Source organism: Anabrus simplex, chromosome 11 (genome assembly GCF_040414725.1).
Source record: "Anabrus simplex isolate iqAnaSimp1 chromosome 11, ASM4041472v1, whole genome shotgun sequence".
NCBI classification, from domain to species: Eukaryota; Metazoa; Arthropoda; class Insecta; order Orthoptera; family Tettigoniidae; genus Anabrus; species Anabrus simplex.
This window is the reverse complement of record NC_090275.1, coordinates 61,328,115-61,343,166: the sequence shown is the minus strand read 5'-3', so window position 1 is coordinate 61,343,166 and position 15,052 is coordinate 61,328,115. Positions and strand designations below refer to the sequence as shown.

General features: G+C 37.6%; 1 protein-coding gene across 2 annotated transcripts; it reads right to left on the bottom strand.

Annotated features, from left to right (window-relative positions):
- Positions 1 to 2,212: 2,212 nt before the first annotated feature.
- LOC136883082 (cuticle protein 65) lies at positions 2,213 to 13,578 on the bottom strand. 2 transcript variants are annotated; one of them, XM_067155257.2, is made up of 2 exons: positions 13,471 to 13,578; positions 2,213 to 3,048 (listed from the first exon to the last, which is right to left on the bottom strand). In XM_067155257.2, exons 1-2 carry the CDS (start codon positions 13,576 to 13,578, stop codon positions 2,554 to 2,556), a joined length of 603 nt encoding a protein of 200 aa, XP_067011358.2. In that variant the 3' UTR covers positions 2,213 to 2,553. The 2 variants fall into 2 exon arrangements, with proteins under 2 accessions (XP_067011358.2, XP_068085684.1); XM_068229583.1 differs by lacking the exon at positions 13,471 to 13,578 and adding an exon at positions 6,906 to 6,917.
- Positions 13,579 to 15,052: the final 1,474 nt, after the last annotated feature.

The following is a 15,052-nucleotide window of genomic DNA, read 5'->3' as shown; positions in this document are numbered from 1 at the left end:
GGGCGTAGACGTCACTTTCTAATAACAAATTTCACTTGCATTCTAACCTATTACTGCCTAAAAATTCAGGGTCTATACTGATGCACCCGGAAGGTATCATTACTAGAGACCTGCAAAAACTGGTTTAGACTCGTTCGAATTTAGCTGGTCAACGAACATAATGTGACCGCTATAATAGGCCAAATATTTCACAGCAGACAGGCCTTGCCCTTGAGTGTAACATCGCTTAGGAAACCACACCGCATACGGAACAGTCTACAGCGAAATGCAGCGGTTCAGTTTCACGAAACTCACATGGACAAATAAGCACAACAATAATACTTTTGTCTTACTTACACATTCGTTAACATATTTCATTGTAAGTGTTTTGAGCGATTTTTACAGTTTTAAACGTTTCCTTCTTTCTGGTGTGAAATTAAAATGTTATCCTTAAGTGATACTGGTTAGTCAGCGGTGACATTGGTAGTGTTCATAGGAATAAGCCATTCCTAACTCTTTAAATATTTATGTTAAATCAGAGGGCATTTATTTCTATTTTAAATTTTTTAAATAATATTCTTTTGTATTCTCACTGTATTTTCTCTGTGTTAACAATAAATAATAATAATAATAATAATAATAATAATAATAATAATAATAATAATAATAATAATAATAATAATAATAATAATGTTATTTGCTCTACGTCCCGCTAACTACTTTTACGGTCTTCAGACACGCCGAGGTGCCGGAATTTAGTCCCGCAGGAGTTCTTTTTACGTGCCAGTAAATCTACCGACACGGGGCTGTCGTATTTGAGCACATTCAAATACCAACGGACTGAGCCAGGATCGAACCTGCCAAGTTTGGGTTAGAAGGCCAGCGCCTTAACCGTCTGAGCCACTCAGCCCGGCTGTAAACAATAAATGTAATAATAAAAATACATCTCACTTATAATATTAATTTAAAACGACTAAGTTATTTTATGTTATTTTCTTAAGAAGGAAGCCATTCTTCCTAGTGCCGACTTACTCAAATGGGAAATGAAAACTTTCCAGTCCGTCAAACACACACAATTTCAATATAAATTAAACACTTTTTAAACATACCTGAAAAAAGTACACACTCTTATACAAAGAATGACATGTTTCGTTCTACAAGAACATCCTCAGATAATATTAAATCACTTAAATCATGTGTAAATATGTACAGTATTGTTTAAGTTGCGTAAACTTGTCAATGATGGAGAGTTAGGTGTTCACGTGAAAAAGTAAAAAAGGATAAGTACATAATTTTTTCATTATGTTAATAGGTTATGGCTGACTACTTATAAAATCATTATTATTTGTTAATACTTGTTCATATTATCAACTAACAATACTTTAAATATTTACGCATGATTTAAGTTAATTTGATATAATCTGAGAACGTTTTTGTTAAACAAGAAATGTTATTATTTGTATATCAGTGCGCATTTTTACAGGTTTGTTTATAGTGTTATAATTTATGTTGTAATTTTGTGTGTTTGACAGACTGGAAAGTTTTTATGTCCCATCTAAGCTCTTTTATTGTTTTTTGGCGGTGGTGGTGGTGGTGTTAGTGGTGGCAGTGTTGGTAGTAGCGGCACGATTCTGGAGACAACAAAGGGATTACCTGAAGGGACAGATTTAGCACAGGCAGAATGGAACGAACGTACTGTATTACATACTCAGTTGTAGAATACAACACTGCTTCACAGGAACGTTTGGCCTATATAGCCAGGCGTCAGACTATTTCATGTAACCTGTGATCTTCATACTCGGTCATGCTTGGTCCAATCATTATACTCGCCAGTGAGTAAATGTTTATGATGATACGATCATAATTCTTCGAGATGTTTTTTTTGCTAGGGGCTTTACGTCGCACCGACACAGATAGGTCTTATGGCGACGATGGGATAGGAAAGGCCTAGGAGTTGGAAGGAAGCGGCCGTGGCCTTAATTAAGGTACGGCCCCAGCATTTGCCTGGTGTGAAAATGGGAAACCACGGAAAACCATCTTCAGGGCTGCCGATAGTGGGATTCGAACCTACTATCTCCCGGATGCAAGCTCACAGCCGAGCGCCTCTACGCGCACGGCCAACTCGCCCGGTCTCTTCGAGATGTTGCTGAGATATAACTCAATATTGTAAGATGAGAACAAGATAGTAGGAATGGGATATTGTAAAGGTAAATTTATAACCAAATCATTTTCTTGAAATAGCTCTTTAATTATTCATTCAATGGCATTGTAACTTTACAGATACATTGACCTATTTTACAACAACTCGTCATCAACTTGCAATTGCCGTCTTTGATACTATAATTTATACTATAAATTATAATAAAAATAATATTGCACATTTGACTCACACATAGTGAGAGTGGTGGTGAACAATGATCAGGTGAGCATGGAATGAACATTAAGATGGAGGTAAGAATTGTGCCAAAGCATTGTTTATTGTAGCTTAAATAATTCATCTCTGAGAAGAAGGGAAGCATTCATGGATGGATAGATGTAGGGAGTGGATAGATCGATGAGTAGTCAAACAGATGCTTAGTAGTGTCCGTAGCTCAATCCATGTCCAAGACCGTATCCATGACCAAGACCGTATCCGTAGCCAAGACCGTGGGAAGCATAGCCGATGGCGGGAGCGGCGTATCCGACCTTAGCAACAGCGGGGGTGGCATAGGCTACAGGGGCAGCGGCATAGCCGAGACCATGTCCAAGACCCAATCCGTATCCAAGACCTTGAGAAGCGTAGCTGACAGCGGGAGCGGCGTAGCCAACCTTAGCTACAGCAGGGGTGGCATAGGCTACAGGGGCAGCGGCAGCGTAGCCCAGACCGTAACCTCCATAGCCAACGCTGTGGACGGCGGGGGCGGCAACAGCGGCATAGCCGCCTCCCAGTCCGTGTCCATATCCTCCGTAACCTCCGTAGCCGGCGTAGCCTCCATAACCACCATATCCCAGACCAAGCACTCCTCGCTTCTCCTGCTTCTTCTCTTCTTCAGCGAAGGCACAGACGGCCAGAGCGACAACAATGCAAGCCTGAAACAAATAAGAAAATCTTATGATACTGTGCTGTCCCTGCATTGAAGTCGTTCTACAAATTGAGGAGATGATTACAAAATAAACTCTTGATCAGGGACTTATCGGGTATGGAGCGCTTTGCGAGGGTTCCAAGAGGTTTGAATGAATTTTTCTCTAGGGGCAACGCATGCCAACTGGTCTTAAACCCTGTAAGATCGACGGGATATACGGTATACGAACATGGGAAGGATATATTGAAATGCGTGCAACATTTTTATTAATATTTGATTCTAGAATTAGTGCACAGGAAGAATGGAAGAAGCGTGGAAACACTCTTTCATACCTCACAATCTCGGCATCATCAACTTAAGTTACATGAACTTATTATAATAGTGGAAGTTGATTTGAAAGACATTTACTCTGTAATGCATTCTATTAGCAGTAAAAGAACATAGGTACTCTTCTCTCATAATGTATCGATTATATCTGAATGCTCCTTGCGTGTAATGCCTTGGTGAAATAATAAGCAAAACAGGTTTGCAATCTGATATCCTGTAGCAAGTAGTTTACCGCGGCACGCCCCTTATCAATTGATAAATAATTATACTGTCATAATTTTGGTAATAATAGTCCTTGAACAACCGGTTCTTATGTTCAGGAGATGCGCATCACATACATCAGGTGTTAACTACATGGCACACTCAAGCGGATCAAATCTCAATGTTCTGGAGATGTTCTCACATTTATGTTAAGGGACCCGGGAGGCGTGATCGAAGGAACCGTGAAGAAACATCACACTGCGTGCAATTTGTAAGTTCTGTGCAATTACGCGCTCTTTGTTCCTTCCTCAGGATATGATTGCAGTGACGTACAACGGAAAGGTTAGAGTCGTGATGCAATTTGGAGACGGCTCTCATTTTCCCTAACCTTCAGCAAGGATTGCAAACATAGTATTGATCCTATGAGGTTCATTATTGCTTCAAAGGACCTGAAATAGGTATTTCGTGTCTCCTTTTGTCTGAAGGAGAGATTCATGTTTTAAAATATGAATATAATATTATTCCAGCATTCGTGATGAGATAAGTACTGGTGAGCACATGCTCGGGACTGTAGGGTAATGAAAATGAAATGAAATGTCGTATGGCTTTTAGTGCCGGGATATCCCAGGACGGGTTCGGCTCGCCAGGTGCAGGTCTTTCTATTTGACTCCCGTAGGCGACCTGCGAGTCGTGATGAGGATAAAATGAGGATAACAACACATACACCCAGCCCCCGTGCAGTAGGAATTAACCAATTAAGGTTAAAATGCCCTACCCGGCCGGGAATCGAACCCGGGACCCTCTGAGCCGAAGGACAGTACGCTGACCGTTCAGCCAACGAGTCGGACAGTAGGATAATAAAACCGGACTTTACAGTGGTTTCTGCTGTAGTCTTCATTTGAGGAAAATTGGTTGTTTCCTCAGGGAATAAAATAACAAAAAAGTAGACACCGGTAAGTTCATGATGCATGATCTAAATTTACCCAATTACATCTCCACCAGACCATAGGTTGTGACTCGAAGTAAAGGTATATCGGTACAACCCCATCACTTATTATGATACAGTGATTAGTTCTACGCTCGGCGCCTTTGTCCCCATGAATTAATCTGGTACTCATTTTTGTTGTAGGCTGAATCTCTGGGCTGTGTACTTCTTAAGAAATGGAAATCTCGTTTCAAAATTTTCTGACTCCCTTAACGGGAATCAACCCACGTCCTTCTGTGTTTATCGCGTTGACCAGGCAGCTAGTATACTGTATTGCACTGTATCCTTTAAATCACTTCAGCTCTCCCATCTGAACTTTCATTTGTCGATATTTACAAATATTTTATTTTACTCATTTGAGAAAACTACCCGACTTTTGAAGCGACCAAAACGTTTCTTTGTCACTCTCCAATATCAAGGCTGATGGACTCAAATTGAATGCTCTTTGGGAATAATAAGTAAAATGTAGACTGTTGTACCCCTCCAGCATTCAGTCTGCAAGCCTATGTGAATTAAGTACGCGCCTCCCAAATCCTCTATTAGTTCTACATCCGGCGCCTTTGTCCCCATGAATTAATATGGCACTCATTTTTGATGTAGCCTGAGTGAATCTCTGGGCAATGTGCTTCTCAAGAAATGGAAATATCGTTTCTAAATTTTCTGACTCCCTGAAGGGGAATCGAACCCACGTTCTGCGTGAACTGAACTCGCCTTTATCTGACGTCATTTAATCCTTATCTGCAAACAGTTAAAACTTGAGTATAGCCCCTGTCACATTCGTCCTTTTCTGCTTCTCTTTCTCTCAGTGATGGAGTCTATTATTGGCATCGATAACTTATCCTTCTCCATTCACTTTCCATGGCGCCGCTACCTAAATAAATGAATAAATAAATGAATGAATAAATAAATAAATAAATAAATAAATAAATAAATAAATAAATAAATAAATAAATAAATAAATAAATAAATAAATAAATAAATAAATAAATAAATAAATAAATAAATAAATAAATAAATAAATAAATAAATAAATAAATAAATAAATAAATAAATAAATAAATAAATAAATAAATAAATAAATAAATAAATAAATAAATAAATAAATAAATAAATAAATAAATAAATAAATAAATAAATAAATCCGCTCCCTGTATATAATTTGCCTTTGTGCTTTCTAGGAGCTGTCTATTGTAAATAGTTCCTGGTAGTCAGTTTGTTTAGACTATTTATGACATTTCAGTCCTGGTTTATAAATTTTCATTTCTTAATTAATGTACCAAACTTCCTTCGGAGGTTGGTGGTATGGAACATATTTGGATATTGTGCATCAGTGTTACACATTGTTGTGTTGAAGAAAAAATAAATTTAAGTGTAAATATTTGAGATACGTGCTGTACAGTCATATAAGAACGTTACTCTGGCAGCTTGACATACAATGTTTATTGTATGTAACCTTGTGTTTTATAAGTGATTATTACAAAGATCATGTAATCTGAATCCCAGTTAGCGTGACAAATTGTGTGCGTCGGCCTCAATTACTCTGAGAACATGTAAAAAGACAGAAAGTGGAAGAAAAGAAAGCAAGGTTGTAGATTAACCGAGAACAATAAAACGCGTATGTTACTTGTTTCCCAGTGGCCTACTTCACAGCATTCCACATCGAATTCTATGGCCGTGTTTTCATTGTGCAGGACTTAAAGGGCTAATGTGAGAATTTACAGCTGAATCACTGGGAGAAGATAATGTTTTTTTTTTTAAATTCCAGTCCTTCATAGATTCGCTGATTCGCTGGGAGAAGATTCTGTTTTCTTTTAATCCAGTCCTTCATAGACACGTACATACATACGAGACATATCAATTAAGATTCGATGGAGTATTTAAAATATAGAAGTATATTTGAATAATCTTATTTCTAGAAGTGCTATTTCTACAAAAACATAAAATTGTATTCTCGTGGCATGTTGGCCTTTAGAAGTTTCTTTATCGACAAGGCTACAAATAACGTGGATGATCGTGTTCTAACAGTGGTATAAATGTTTGCAAAGTGAGGTACGGATACATGAAGTGTTATGTCCTTCAGACAACTTGAGCATACAAGACACTATGCTTCAAGATGCAGTTATTTTCATTGCCTTATTTTTCGGTGGTCAGCATGATACCTTAAAACGTAGCTCATACAAAGAAACACTGTTTCAGTGTTTGTTTTCTGATGACTGTTGTGCTGATGCAAATGAAATATTGAGTTACAATGTGGTAACGTAAGAACACATAATTATACTAGTGGATACAACATTTTTGATTTATTATATTTCTATCTAGTTGTAGTTTAACAGAAACTTGTTTGAATAAACCATTACTTTCATCCTAAATGTTTGAACAAATGGAAATTATATCATGTCCAAACAATTTTCGCTATTTTGATATATATAGATTTATAAACGTATAATTTATATGCACTCCAATTTATTTCCAAGAAGCGTCTACAGACATTGCACAAAAGGAAATTGCTTGTCTGTGTGCAGTATGGGAATTAGAAAATGTTTTTCTTCATTTCCCAGCATTCCCTTTACATTGAAATAATAGGCTTTGCAAATTGGGAAACTCATTTATAAAAAAATAGGATTAAATTAATAGTTTCATGTCGGGCTGAAGAAAATTCCTGTATATTGCTCATTTTATTGTATGAGATCTTAGAATGACTCAGCTTCGGGTGGAGTCCACACATGAATAAAATATTGTCTTATAATTTATCATTGTAAGTTGTCTATATTTGTTTCTTCCTCATCTATTAGAGAATTTCAATATTGAGTTTCTCCTTTCACAAGAAACATTGTGATAAACTTTGATTTGTACAAAGATAGTCGGAAGCTAACACATGACCTTTTGTTTAACAATCATGTTTAATTAGAGTGTTTGTCCTTTCAATAACTGTTCACTTGCATAATACAGAATGTCCATTACCTGTTGCTGTGCAGGTTAGTTGCAATAATTAATGCTTAAGGCTGGAATTTAACTACCTTCCTTCTGTCACTGCAGTTAGTCGTCAGACATTCACCTATTTCTAGTTCTAGGAAAACACCTTTCACTCAAACTGTATCTATTAAATTAAAATGGTTCATGGTGGACTTTGCAAGTAGTGGGTGCCAGGAAAAACGGCGGAAAATAAGTTTTTATGGGGCAGGATTTTAGTCTTTATGGCTTTGTGCTTTGTGGTAGTGGTGTGGTTGTTGTTTATAGGGGAAGAACAACGGGCCTACCAGCACCTGTGATAAGAAGATGAAGAATATCGTCGCTTAAAAGTAAGAACCACTTATACAGCATAAACCTGATTTTACAGCAGAGCGTCAAATTATGTTAAATGTTAGATATGATTTCTTCTCAGAATGAAAATACTATCATCAAATACGGGATGATGGTTCTGGTGAATTATAAGAAATTTTATTGGATATATCGTTACTTGGTCTCTACAGAACGATTTGTAGGTTTTGTATAGTCACAGTGAAATACTATATGTAATCTCTGTTTTTAACAGCATATTAAGGAAAAGAGAACATTTTAACAATCGAAATTGTCACTCATTTAGGAGGAAAATACAGAAAACCTTCCCGGGTTAGAAATTTTGAACCTTTTGAAAGAAAATGGTCCGCCTCTGTGGTGTAGTGGTTAGCGTGATTAGCTGCCACCCCCGGAGGTCCGGGTTCGATTCCCGGCTCTGCCACGAAAAATTGAAAAGTGGTACGAGGGCTGGAACGGGGTCCACTCAGCCTCGGGAGGTCAACTGAGTAGAGGTGGGTTCGATTCCCACCTCAGCCATCCTGGAAGTGGTTTTCCGTGGTTTCCCACTTCTCCTCCAGGCGAATGCCGGGATGGTACCTAACTTAAGGCCACGGCCGCTTCCTTCCCTCTTCCTTGTCTATCCCTTCCAATCTTCCCATCCCTCCACAAGGCCCCAGTTCAGCATAGCAGGTGAAGCCGCCTGGGCGAGGTACTGGTTATTCTCCCCAGTTGTATCCCCCGACCAAGAGTCTGAAGCTCCAGGACACTGCCCTTGAGGCGGTAGAGGTGGGATCCCTCGCTGAGTCCGAGTGAAAAGCCGAACCTGGAGGGTAAACAGATGATGATGATGATGATGATGATGATGAAAGAAAATGTATGTGTCTTTCATTAAAGTGATTGTATCATCTTCGCCGTATTGACGTGCACAGTTATGAACAGCTCCATCTATCGGCATGAATTTGATCTACGATTCCTGATCACGGCCACATAGTTCTACGCTGAGCTAACTAGACTGACGCATTGTGAGTTGCGTCGTCTTCCGTAGGGATACTAAAAAAAATGTGAACGTATGAAAGACTGAAAGTTGCACCAGATATGAGTTACGGAAACCATACAACGATGATCATTACAGTTTAATAGGTTAGAGCCTTTGCTGGCAGCACCTAGTGTTAACAGTGCACTATGTCTTCTGGTATGGGCTAGAGTAATTTTGTTACTTTCATTGATCTGTCTCTGTCGTATACTTGAGGTATGAGCGATGCTAGTAATGCTATTCCTTCTGCAGCCAGTCCCTGCTATGAAAATGTTGCTCATCGGGTCGGTTGGTGTATGCATTTCAGTGGGCTTGGTAGACTGATATGTAATAGCAACTTCTGGCTCGGCGAGGAAAGCAGCGGGAAACTACCTCACTCCTCATTTCACTAGTACGCCTCTTCAGTGATGCCTTGGCCATCTATGACAGCTGATGGCGGAGCTGTTGAGGATCCAACCAGCCTTAGGGCTGAAGAAAAATAGAATAGAGAAAACTAACTTGTATCAGCGAAGTGAATGAATCTGCACCATTCTGGCGTACGCAACACTAACTTGAGTTTGTGGAATGGCATCTAACAAATTTTGATCATGAATATTTCGTCGTATTTTTTTCCATGGTAGATGTACGAATCGGGCAAGGTGTAGTTACGCATGGTTAGTTCTTAATAAAATACCTCTGAATAAGTGAGCTGAGTTTGTCATATTGGTACAAATAGCAACAATAGGATACTGCAACAATTATGACTGTCGACTCTGTGCCATGTTTTATTCATGACACACATTAACATGCCCATTTAAAATTTTAAATTTCTTTTTGCGTAATAATTTCCGCCATCGAGGACTGGCTTAGATACTAGTACAACAATATGCCGGAGAAAATGCATATATTATTCCGTTTTCACCGGTAATAGTTGGCGGAAGTTCGCTAAAAGATGACTAGGCTTCGCCTGGAGCATTCGGCTGGGATCTGCTTTCAATTTCTTGTTAAACACTCTTCCTTTCTGCTACCAGATTTTTACATAGGTATAAATGGGCAGGTACTTATTTAAAGACTTGTTATTGTGCCGGAGAAAAAAAAAAGAGAACAAAGCAATATCGAGAGGAAGTTGTAGTAAGAGAGAGAGAGAGAGAGAGAGAGAGAGAGAGAGAGAGATGGGATCTGCAGCCTTGTATCGTGCTCAGCCACTCCCATCAGTGAGTATGAATTAGAAACGCAGACCGGTCTGATATCAATGAACTCCCTGATAGTAATCTCTTCCGCTAGCTGGCATTTAAATATGTACTGCATGTCAACACTTGTTACACACATGTTAGATGTTACTTGTGAATTGATTTATAGATGAATGAATCCCATTAACTACTGAGAATCATCCGTATCCTTGACCGATTTATCAGAGTATAGGCCTTCGGTTCAGAGGGCCCTGGGTTCGATTCCCGGACGGGAATGGTTAATTCCTCTAGCTCGAAAACTGGGTATTTTTGTTCGTCACTTCATTTACCTATAACATACCACATTACGTACAAACACGCGATGGTGAATGTGTCTCTCAGTACAGAGTTGGCCTCATGAAGGGCATCCGGCCGTAAAACCGTGCCGATTCCACATCAAGTGTCAACTTCAGTAAAGCTCGAAAAGCCCAGAAGGTAAAGATAAGACACTATTGACAGCCTAACAGCCAAGGGATGAAAACCTGAAAAGACTCTCTTTCCCATGCATTTCCAAATTTTAAAAGGTTTAACTAAAATCTCTTTGTTTATTTTTTACTTTCTAGTTTACTGAATACTCATGGACAAGGATTATAATTATATAATAATTAGGAAAACTTTAAAATGATGTAGTGTGATGAACAAGATTTTGTATCTTTTTCGCAAATTTATCAGCCAAAGAACGAGGAATTTCTGGGTTTATCAGATTCATTAATTTATTTTATAATTTTTTGGCGAAATCAAAATTACTATTTTGTTGTATTTATTTTAGTTTCTTATGTATCAAAGCCGTTCTTTACTAACATTTTCACGTATTTTGCAAAAGCGAATTAGTTTATCAAAATAATTTTGTATTTCTTTACAGCAGAATAATTTGCAGTTGTGAGGGACCTGCTAAGTTTCGGATTTTTAAAATCTGTCTTCGTATCTTGATACAGAAATAAAAATCTGTGCGTGATTAATAGGACTGAACTCATCCGAAGTGTCAACTACATAGCAAAGTGATCACATACGATGTTCAAATTAACATTAAAATGCTGAAAATAATGTTTGCATTCACTGAGCTCATTGAAGGAGAGATTATGTTGAACTGCTGATTGATATCAATAGCAGCTGGAAGAAATCTAATAATCATTGTCATAAATCCTAGAAGGAACCGATGTATATTCTGATTAAGGCGGCGAGAGTTTGATCGCAATAAATGAAACCTATAGACAATTCATTTCCTCTTGAAAATATAGGAATGTGACCCTAAAATGTTATGTAATATGTGAGAAAATATACTCACGTGAGTCACTTTTGTGCTTACTGAAAGAGAAGAAAGAAGCTTTCCTGATATAGTCATCGTAGCCATGAAACCTTCAATTTTGTGTAGTACCGAAGTCATGGATTCATTTCAAAATTTCCACATGCATTGGCCGGGATTCGTACCTCAACTGTCTTGATTGGAAGCCAATAATGATGTCACTGAACTACCACGCTACCACTCTTACATGTCCACTGAGATTTGAACCCACAGCTCTGAGAATGTATTCGTTAAATTTCTTGCTGCCTCCATCATATGAAAATTGTCTAAATATTAAAATATAAATATACATATTAGTCGGCCTAAGTTTAATTCTACCCCTCAGGGACTCTCACATTGAAGTGTAATTGAGTCTGGCATTTTCCCATCTACTTGCGTCAGGCTCCTTCCTTTGTCAACGCTAGTTCTCTTCCGACACCCAATGGTACTGAGTTTGCGAGGCTTAGGTAGCCTTTCATTTTCGGATTGTTGTAATTCATATTAAAACAATAATCACCACCATCATCACTTGTTTAATTCCAGGCTGTGCGTGGAGAATTCAAAACGTAGTGTGAGATTCGAGGGGACAATAATTTATAAGGAACAGTCAGTAAAATCTCATTTTCAGGATTATTTCAATGGTTTGTAATTAAGCTCCAAGGAAATGCAATGAATTGTACCTTACTGCGAACACTTCCTTCTCAATACTAGCTGAAAGTTTATAAAAAGTAAGCACGCTTCTACGGAGGCCACAATGAATCAGGCTTACAGAATTGGCTCTAAGTATACACTCCTTCGACCAAGAAGCCTCAAATCTCTGATATAAAATACAACGTAATTGAGGCTAATTTTCAATATTATGGTCTATTGGAGTAAAATATACAAAAGAAAGAGAAACGAGATGAAATACTTTTATATCCGAGGAGATTAAGGACGACTTCCATTGAAACGATTCCACTTCAGGATAGGATTAAACTACTTCGTTTGTACAGTAAACCAGTTTCCTGTTCATATTTTGTCTCTTTGATTCCTTGAATTTTAAATACTGTATTCCTATTTTAGGGAATTAAGTCTCAAAATTATCTTTTCAAAAATAATTATTTTCGACGCTATTTACTTAGTATATACAAAGGTTATGAATTCGTGTACAATAAGCAATATCAGCTGACTGTAGGAATTGTCCTTACCTACTGTTCCTTTTACTTTTGTGCTGTATTTATCTCTCCTAGAATTGCAATTTTATTTATGCCTTTCTTTTATTATCCTCTTTTCCATTACTGACCAAATTCGCGACTTAGTGCAGTTTCTTCTAAATAATACATAATTTCATAAGTAATGATATATTGTTTACAGAGTTTAATATTATCCATTGTTTTTACTCACTATAAATTACGCTCAATTTAGGAATCAGATTAACTAAACCTTATCAAAGTACTGAAACTTGATATTCGATAGCCAACTTAGTCCAAAATGGTAACATTCCTTTCTCTCAGAATATAATAAATTATAATTATAACTTTTTCCTTAACTCCTGATCTCCTTGAATTCTACGGTTATTGAGGATATATTCTTTCAGATAAGTTTTGTTATATGTTATATACATTTTCATTCCAACCCAATTTTTTAAATTCTGTTTATTCCATTTCCCTTCATTGATCTTGTTTCTACTTTTCGTGGAAACCTTCCCTCTTTTCATGTTGAACTGTCCATACGTTGTCATATAAGTAGATTTGTAAAAAGAGACTTTTATCCTCGAACATTGATAAGAGATAAATTCTATTCCTGATAAAAGCTGAAATTTCTATCTTTTGAAAAATTCGTATTCCCACCATTCGTTTCTAGAATAAGATTTTTCAAAATTATTTATAGTTTTGTATTCTTATAGAGCTAAGCTTCCATTAAAAATTTAGCAGAATTGAGTGAGTTAAAAAGAGTGTAAAATGTGTTCTGTGAGAAGCTGCAGACTGTTTTGATTTGAATATTTCATTTGTCTAATGCTGACTTAGTACAGGAACTTAAAATGTCCTTTCCCTGTAATCCTAGGCTTATTTCTCGGCGAATCCCTCCAGTAGCATGCGAGTGTTGTTGATATCCAAGAATCCACGTGTAATACTTACGATAACCTTCATGTTGATGTTGAGTTGTTTGGAGCTAGTTAGACTTGAGATGTCGACTGATGCATGGATGTAAATCTGCCACCTATTTATACTCGTTTTCTTCACCATCTTCCCCCACTCTGACCGGCGTCTTTCCGCCACCTAACTCCCTCCTTCACGCCGTCCTTTCTCTTTTTCCTTCTTCTTCTCCTCCTCCATGTGACCCACACACCCGAACTGTGAGGCGGCACGGTCAGTGAAAGGGAAATGTAGCCTTTGTCACAGAGACCCCCCGGGCTAAAGCGCTGGGCCCCCAAGCGTCATTGTCTCCGCTCATTGATGGCTTAATCTAGAGCAGTCACCTCCGGTCCAGTTTACTCACAGCGCAGCGGGGGCGTCATAACCGCAGCACCTTCATAGGACTCTAATTGTCTTTCCCACTGGAAGGTCGTGGGATTGATTCATCCATGACACTTTCACCCTTGGCCTTGTACATTCGCAATTGTGGCAGATGTTGCGACTGGAGCAGCAATTATGGCAAATTTCCTGACGGTGATTTACAAGTTGTTAAGCAAAGAGCTATATTATCTCTAAGCCCATTCAATTTTTTAATATTTTGACATTAAACCACAGTCATTCAAATGCCTATAAATAGCTTTTCAACATCTCCTGTTGAGATAGAAAATCTATTTTCTAATATTTGACGAGTGGCTCATTTTGTTATATTTTGTGACTCTTGTAATCTATGTTGAATGAGTTTTTAACGGGAGATTTTTGTAGTTAAATATTTTTTTATCTTACAGTTTAATTGTACTAAGAGAAACAGTTTATTGTGTTAAATTTCCTAAACTATTATTTCAAGTTTACACTTTCTTGTCTTTATGTTGTACATCCAGAAGAATATTTTAAATTATTCTTCTCCTGAAAGAAGTTCGAAGACTAAAGTGATGTCAGTAGGGAAGAACCTAAAGAAATGAATGGCAGGTTGGGAATAAAATACTGGGATAAGTAGATCATTTAAAGTATTTGTGATCTGCATTTTGCTTGGATGGTAGTATAGTAAGTGAGACTGAATCCAAGTCCAGCAAAGTCAATGCAGTGGGCTCGCGGTTGTGATCAACAGTATTCTGTAAGAAAGAAGTTAGCTCCCGGACGAAAATATCTGCACATCCGTCTGTTTCCACATTACTTTGCTGCATAGAAATGAAAGCTGTGTTGACTCAGTTATTTCATTCATAAGATGTATGTTTGTATAATTTTGTTTTTAACTTTAGTTTGAAATTATCAACCTTAGCATTTTCAGTCAAGTGTATATTTATTACTTTATATATTTTGGCTTCTTTATTCTAACTAATCGGGATGTTTATCAACTGTATGAGAGATTGAATTCTTCAAGTAATACCAATACATTGATATACACCCTCCTGTCTGTACTTCTCAAATTTTCGACTACTACTTCGTTCTTACTTCGGATGTAATGTTAAGTTTTGTCTGCTCATCTCGTTGTTCATTGTGAAATTATCATGCCAAATCTACTGGAGTGATTGACATGGAAGTTAGTACATATCTAGAAGCGTAACTTGAAGTAGAACTAGGATGAACA